This window comes from Notothenia rossii (genome assembly GCF_949606895.1).
Source record: "Notothenia rossii genome assembly, chromosome: 5".
NCBI classification, from domain to species: domain Eukaryota; kingdom Metazoa; phylum Chordata; class Actinopteri; order Perciformes; family Nototheniidae; genus Notothenia; species Notothenia rossii.
Window position 1 is genome coordinate 28,955,287 of NC_136903.1, and position 7,760 is coordinate 28,963,046.

A 7,760-nucleotide genomic window follows, 5' to 3' on the forward strand; every position below is an offset into this window, starting at 1 on the left:
TCGCAGGTTTGTGTGTTGTTGTTTTATTAGTATCTTTCCAACCTGGCTAACGTTAGCTTCCATTGGCACAGTGTTTTCCCCCCAAACACCGCGGTCAATACAGCTATAATAGTATCATATCGACTAATATATATTCGATAGGCTTTGTTGACATTTGAAGGTGTGTGTGTTATGTTGTGGTTACATTTGGATTAAAAGTAGTATTGTAAAAGGCAGCGGGCTAATGTTAGCTTCCATTGGCACAATGTTTTCCCCCCAAACACTGCGGTCAATACAGCTATAATAGTATCATATCGACTAATATATATTCGATAGGCTTCGTTGACATTTGAAGGTGTGTGTGTTATGTTGTGGTCACATTTGGATTAAAAGTAGTATTGCAAAAGGCCGCGGGCTAACGTTAGCTTCCCGTTAGCTTCCATTGGTACAGTGTTTTCCCCCCAAACACTGCGGTCAATACAGCTATAATAGTATCATATCGACTAATATATATTCGATAGGCTTCGTTGACATTTGAAGGTGTGTGTGTGTTATGTTGTGGTTACATTTGGATTAAAAGTAGTATTGCAAAAGGCCGCGGGCTAACGTTAGCTTCCCGTTAGCTTCCATTGGTACAGTGTTTTCCGCCCAAACACTGCGGTCAATACAGCTATAATAGTATCATATCGACTAATATATATTCGATAGGCTTCGTTGACATTTGAAGGTGTGTGTGTTATGTTGTGCTTACATCTGGATTAAAAGTAGTATTGCAAAAGGACGCGGGCTAACGTTAGCTTCCCGTTAGCTTCCATTGGCACAGTGTTTTCCCCCCAAACACTGCGGTCAATACAGCTGCCAAAATCTGGACAAACTTAATGATTATTATCCACTTTCTTCTTACCAGAGAGGTGCGAGGTTGCTCATTCCTCTTAAACACATGCCAACATGGAGCTTGTGAAAGATGTGGTTAAGAAAGCCATACCATCGCTCAGTAGTGATAAGATGGATGCACTCATGGCTAGACTGGTGGAATTAGGAGTTCAATGTGAAGATGACCTGATCCTTGTGGATGCCCCGGACATTCAGGACACTCTGCCACTCATTCAGTGCAGAAGACTCGTTAAGGCTTTCCAAGGAGGTAAGTTTTTTTATTTGTAACCCTAATCTGCACAGTACTGAGGGGTGGACAACACCGACAAAATCAAATATCACCATTATGTATTTATGACTATGTAATGTTAACAGTTGGGTAAGTTCAGTTCATTCTTTAAAATCAGGAAAACACAACAGGTATCACAATATGATACCCAAAATCCTATTCAATAATCTCATATGATATATCAATATATTGCCCAACCCTGTATACTGTCTGTACAAATTCACAGACCCTTAAGGGTCCATTTGTACCCCTGGTGGTCTCCAACGGACATTGAAAACCAGTGTATTAATTAATTAGTAGCATTGGTGATGTGGTTAATTTATGGGGTATGTCATCCATAGATTCACAAGCTGCACCACAGTTCAGAAGCCCTGGCCCTGGCCCTACATCTACACCTCTGCCACAGAGTGATGATCTGTCCCCAACACCACCTGAAGCACCACCTGCCCATACCCCATCTGCCCACTCCCCATCCTGTGAGCCATATTCCATACCATGGCACAAAATGCCCTCAAAGCTCATGGATGTGTTGGGTGAAAAGAAATGGGTAAAGTCGAAAGAAAGACTACAGATGGTTCGGATCGTTGTTGATGATTACCTCCATAAACACCCTGGAAGACCTGGTAGATCCAAGCTGATGGAAATCGCCAAGAACATTGTAGGACAATATCCTCTGTCTTTCAAACAGACAGAGCCTTTTGGAAATATGCCGTTTGCAAAAGATGGTTGTGGTCCTCTCTTTACCCAGCTAGAAAACAGAGTTGAAAATATTAAGAGAACATCAACCCCAGGAAAGAGGCGAGCAGAGGGTGGAGAGGGTGAAGTTCAGCGGAAGAAAAAGTCAAGAAATTCCGATCGTTATGGATGTGTGGAGTGGGATGTTGCTGTCAAGGGAACTGAGAGTAGAGCAGAACTGCTGTCAAAACGAAATGAATTGAAAAGTGCCTTCAAAACCCATGATCCTCAGGTAGGGCTCCAACCATCCATTATGTTCTTGTGTATGTATGGATTACTTTTTGATTGAGTAATTGAGAGGCTAATATTTGAGTTTGATTTATTTTTGGTATATCAATTCAAATTGGTTTTGTATAACTAACAAAAAATAACTGATCTACAAGTTCACAATGGGACTCGTTGTGCGCTTGTATATCAGCTATTTTCACCCGAAATTGATTTATCTGTATTTATATTGATCATTTGTTTTATTATTGATTGAATTTATTAGTTTGATTAACTGTTGCCTCATATCTTTAGGAGTCATCTGTTTCGAAAACTGATGGCTGAAACATATCCCATCCAGCGTGAAACCATCAACGACGGAACCAATGTAAAGGTCCTAAAGGAAGAGTGGCCATTTCTTTTTGAAGCTGCTCACCTGTTTGATCATGCATCTAGACTCCTTGGCTTTTCGTTACAAAACAAGCTGGCACAGGAGCTTTCCAAAAAAGAACCGGGCATCAACAACTTCCTTGACACCAAAGGGATGAAGATGGGTGAAGGTCCAGTACAGCTGATCTGTGGCATTGTGAGATACTTCAAGGAAAACCCTGATCACCTTTTCTGCAAAAATGAGGTACATTTTATGGATTTTAAACCCCACTTTGCGCTGCTGATAATATCGAAATTGGTAAACCATCTCTCCTGGAAACGAAGATAAAAGGAAATCAGTAAAATCCTTGATTTATTTTCCCGACCAGGAGAAAATCCCTCATATAATTATACACTTCCATCCCGGCAGAGCTCCTCTGTCTTGGAGGACCAAATGCTGTCCCCTAATAGAACAAGGTCTTGTAAGGACAGACTTTCCCCCCCTGACCGAAAAGGATTCTGATCCTAACATTAATCGATTATGTTTGTGTAAACAATATTTTTTTATAACTACTACTAACATTATTGTCTATGGTTGCCTCTGATACAGACGCTGGCAGATGGTCTATTTGCCTGCCTGACTGTGTGTTTGCGTACATTGGAAACATAAAATCAACACATTCATATGTGTATCTTTGTTGTTTTATTTTCCGAAAACAGTACTCCGCAGATGCTGAACTCAGCCTCCCCTGTACCCCATGCATCCTAATCAGAGGTTTGTAGTTGAATCATTTTTGCATCCCAGCAAGCTTGGAGATATGTTCTCCATTTGTTCTTAGGTTTACTGATGAGACGATTTGTTGTGATGAAAAGGTATAGAGTTGGTTGATTTTGTTTTGTAAATGGTGCTCAGAACTATGTTGATTAGGGCCAAAATCTTTAAATTTAAGTACACTTGTATGTAAAGTCTGACAAACTAAATGCAGAATACCTTTTCAAAGTATTTGTTGCTTGTTCTTACCATAACCTGTGTTTGGGCTGAGTATGGAAGATTTGGCACGTGTGTACGTTATTATTTTTTAAAATTACTAATACATATTGTTTTTGTGATCTATGTTTAAGGTGACCATCTATTCCAGATTGCTGTTGATCAGGAAGTTGTGAATGACCACATCACCTCCCCCATTGTGGCCCTGAGCTATGCTTTCTGCTTGTTTTATGTCTGCAACATTGAATATCCAAAGGAGATGTCTCTTACCCTGGAATTCATGCAAAGGTAAGCAGCTCATTGTTTTGAAATGTATAAGCTGGGGTATTCAAATTCTGAGACTGAGGGCTTCCCACCAGACAAAGCATGTAAAAAGGTATCCACTCATCGTCCCTTAGATTACTAGCATAGTTGTGCTCAATTCCAGGATGCTTATGGGATCATGATTATTAAATATAATATATATTATATGTTTTGATCCCATTGACACTCTACAATCGAGCCAAGATATTCATTGCTCTTTGACAGGGGTCTTCAATGTTGTTCAGTCCAAGGACCCCTTAGCTGAGAGAGATGAACCAGGGACCCAAATACTGCCTAAAATTGTATTGCAGATTCAACTTTTTCATAGAGTTCATAGACCTGTTTGACAGCACTATCACCAGTGTTGTGTAAAGTTTGTTTGCTTACACATGATCTTTTCTATTGTTTGTTTCATGTTAATGTGTATTATCAAACATATAATCACTTAAACCCTCAATACTTAATACATGTTCCTATAACACAGGCAGCACATTTTGCAGCTTCCTGTTGAAGGCCCATGCTCTTTCATATAACTTCAGACTACACCAAGTACATAGAAAAGGTCTGTCCTAAGGCATTTGGCATTTATTAGGCTCTGACACTGGGTGATTGGGAAAACATGTAGAATATTCCTAACAACTATCTCTGAGCTATCTCTTTAACCAAAGACACACATTTAGGCTATTCTATGTGAGCTGCTTTTGTGACTAATATAACAAAATCCATACCAGGATTCATGCCCCAATGTTAATACTTGTTGTGTAACGTGTACATTTGCACCGAGTGTCACAGTTACCACTCCACTCAACGTTTGACGCCTGTGCTCTTGTTGCAGATGAGCTTAGTGGTTGTGTCACACTTAAGATTGACTGAAATCTGACAAGTAGACTGCGATATTGAAAGTAGCAAATTTAGATGCAGTTTTAATGCAGTGGTTGTATGTGTGAAATCAAAATTGAGCAACTATGTTATCTATTTTGTGACTAAAATGTATATAGACTGTGTACAATCATAATTGATGCAAATAAATCAACCCTCTTTACCTTGGTTGCCTGTAAAGCTGCTGCAATGAAATCTGGACCTCCGTCTTTGTGCACTGGATCACAACTCGCCTATTGTGATTATGTGGATTGGTCTGCATTATGAGAATACAAACAAACATGATCCACCTATAGTATGTAGCCAATAACCAAAACCATTGTGGATTTAGTAACTCTTCCTGTCAAATTTTCACTTGTGCCTTTAACAAACTATAACACCGCACACTGTCACCTCTAAATTGTATATGTATGTTTAACAAACACACAACTCCACGATAAATGTAGCAAATACCAAGACATTTTACATATAAAATATAGAGGCTGCTACAGTAGGCTGCTGTAGGCTATGTCACAGTGGTGATTATGACAGGAAAAGTCACTAAATACACTATATAGCCTAGTTTGTCAGCACAAAATAATAGTTTTGTTAATTCATATTGTAAAGGTGCATAATGTTTGTATTCTCAAATGCAAACCTATTACCACCACCGAGGAGTGGTGATCCAGAACGGGTTCAGAGGGACCAGAAAGAGGTCCCACTGTCATTGAAACAATCTTCCCGGACAGGACTGTTTACAACAGACTCGCCGGCCATTTTTGACGGCTCATGTAAATTATATATTTTTTTGTCACAAAATAGACCATTACTCATTGTTCATTAATTTTAGACATACATTTCAGATTAAAAGTTTGTTATCAATCGTCACAACTTCTTTCAGCACTCGTGACTACTAGCGACTACTACTAGCTGTGCTACTCATGCACTGAGTTAACGGTGCCCTGAGATCGTTCATTGCACGTACAGTATATCCACACAAGTCACAGGTGCACGGGTTATGCTGAGATTTCCAGTATAGTATGTTGGTGATGAGCAGACTTTAACAGCACGTTGTCTGAGTTGCTCAGCTTACAGGAGCAAAGTGTTATTGTAGTAGTAGTATTTTGCAACATTAGCTGTAGATGGAAACACACACACGGGCATGGTGGAGAAAACAAATGTATGCTATTTTAGACGGCTCCACTCCTGTAGAGCCACACTACAAGTAGTATCTCAGCTTTGTCTGCATGTTACTCTTTAGTTCAGTTTCATTCATTTAGTTGCATGTGCAGCTAAACATATTTCTGTTTCCTTAGAGTTTTCTTTGGAATGAATCCTGACCGAGGGTCCAAGGCTGAGATGAAGGGGAAGAAACAGCATCACATTCCTCCAAAACTGTCGAAGCTCGTGACTGAGCTGAAGGAATTTGACTGGCACATGTGAGCTTTCCTCAAAGCTCAAAACCAAACTTTTTGGACTGGACTTTTGGACTAAACATACCAACACACACACACTTAAAAAAAAAAAAAGTTTACTTTTTTTTTAATTTGTCACTGCATGTTCTCCTACAGGTTGGGGCAGCGCCTGTCAGCGGGGAATGTTGAGTGGGAGGTGTAGGACGGAGTTGCTACATCCTCTTGGAGGGGGCTCCTCCTTCCTCACTGACAGGTGAGCCAGTAGGGTGCAACAGCAGTGGCAAACATTGGGAGGAATTTATAACTACTAATTTGATCTTGAGGTGCACATGTACACACAGCCCGACCTCTAACATCATGGTGTTAAGAAAAAGGTTATTGTTGCTGTTATTTTACATACTTGAATGTATGTTCATGTTAGGGTTTTACAATTGTATGGAAATGTCTTAAAAAAAAAACATTTGTATGGCACTCAGGTAGCGAGGGGTAAAATTATTGCCCACCACCACAGATTCTTTGGGTTCAAATCCCCCATGTTCGGGGGGAGGGAAGTTGGGAGGGTGATATTTGTCACTGCATGTTCTCCTACAGGTTGGGGCAGTGCCTGTCAGCGGGGAATGTTGAGTGGGAGGTGTAGGACGGAGTCGCTACATCCTCCTGGAGGGGGCTCCTCCTTCCTCACTGACAGGTGAGCCAGTAGGGTGCAACAGCAGTGGGAGAAAAGTTCAGTTTTTTCATTTCATCATTAAATGCACTTTATACATTAGCAAAAAGGAAATAAATGCACTTTTATGGAAAAAATGGTATACATTTTGTTCAATTTCTATATATTGTGCTTTATTCAGTTTGCTTGAAAGTGTAATGATTGTTATTTATTTAGGATTAGGATATATATATATTTTTTATCCCAAGATTAAAAAAAAAAGATATTGGGATTAACGGAAGTGTCTGTAAATAGTACATACTAAGGACTGTTAAAATACGGAATTGTCCGTATTAGGATTAACAGAAGTGTCCGTAAATATTACGGACAAAGTCTTGTTAATCTACAGAAATATCCGTTATAAGGTTGACAGAAGTGTCCGTATATGGTACAGACAAAGTCTTGTAAATCTACAGAAATATCCGTTAAAGGGTTGACGGAAGTGTCTGTAGAATAACGGACAATGTCCTGGCAGCAAATTACCAGCACTTTGTCCGTTTTTCAACTGATTTTTTTTTTACAGTGTAGCTCTGGAACTTTCAGCTCGGTGGCAGGAGGTCCCGCCTCGGCTCCGCCTCTTCTTTTCTTCCACCAATCTCTTTTCTTTTCTACAATACTCATATCTATATTTACCCTTGGGAAAAGCCATGGGGGAACACTACTGAATGGATTTGATGGTGAAAACTCTAACTCATGCATGCCGTATGTCCTTATTACATGGAACCCTGGAACTTGGAATATTAGTATTGAGTATATATATAACGTATATATATATATATATATATATATATATATATATATAACGTATATATATATATATATATATATATATATATATATATATAACGTATATATATATATATATATAGTAGTAAGAATGATATAATCTATTTATAATTGTAAATGTATATTGTATGTAGACATACATTTAGATGTATATTTTGTTAAAGAAAACCAAAATGTTAATTTAGTTTTTGGGAGAAGGGGTGGTAAACTTCTTCCCGAGCCTTTTCGGATGTGTAATTGGGTAGATCATTCTTTTAT

At 39.1% G+C, this 7,760-nt stretch overlaps 1 protein-coding gene and 1 long non-coding RNA gene across 2 annotated transcripts in view; one reads left to right on the plus strand and one right to left on the minus strand.

Annotated features, from left to right (window-relative positions):
* The window catches only part of LOC307038538, a 295,724-nt gene that overhangs the window by 184,715 nt on the left and 103,249 nt on the right, over positions 1 to 7,760 (minus strand). The window lies entirely within an intron of this gene.
* LOC307039938 (uncharacterized protein) lies at positions 721 to 6,519 on the plus strand. Its single transcript, XM_079682395.1, has 7 exons — positions 721 to 1,120; positions 1,483 to 2,108; positions 2,396 to 2,714; positions 3,170 to 3,224; positions 3,572 to 3,725; positions 5,915 to 6,037; positions 6,170 to 6,519. Exons 2-7 carry the CDS (start codon positions 2,098 to 2,100, stop codon positions 6,213 to 6,215), a joined length of 708 nt encoding a protein of 235 aa, XP_079538521.1. The 5' UTR covers positions 721 to 1,120; positions 1,483 to 2,097; the 3' UTR covers positions 6,216 to 6,519.

What these genes read in the sequence shown, in the direction of transcription:
- LOC307039938 (XM_079682395.1), top strand. An exon ending in ACCTTTTCTGCAAAAATGAG is followed by an intron (nt 2,715 to 3,169) that starts GTACATTTTATG and finishes TTCCGAAAACAG; the next exon opens with TACTCCGCAGATGCTGAACT. An exon ending in CCCATGCATCCTAATCAGAG is followed by an intron (nt 3,225 to 3,571) that starts GTTTGTAGTTGA and finishes TCTATGTTTAAG; the next exon opens with GTGACCATCTATTCCAGATT.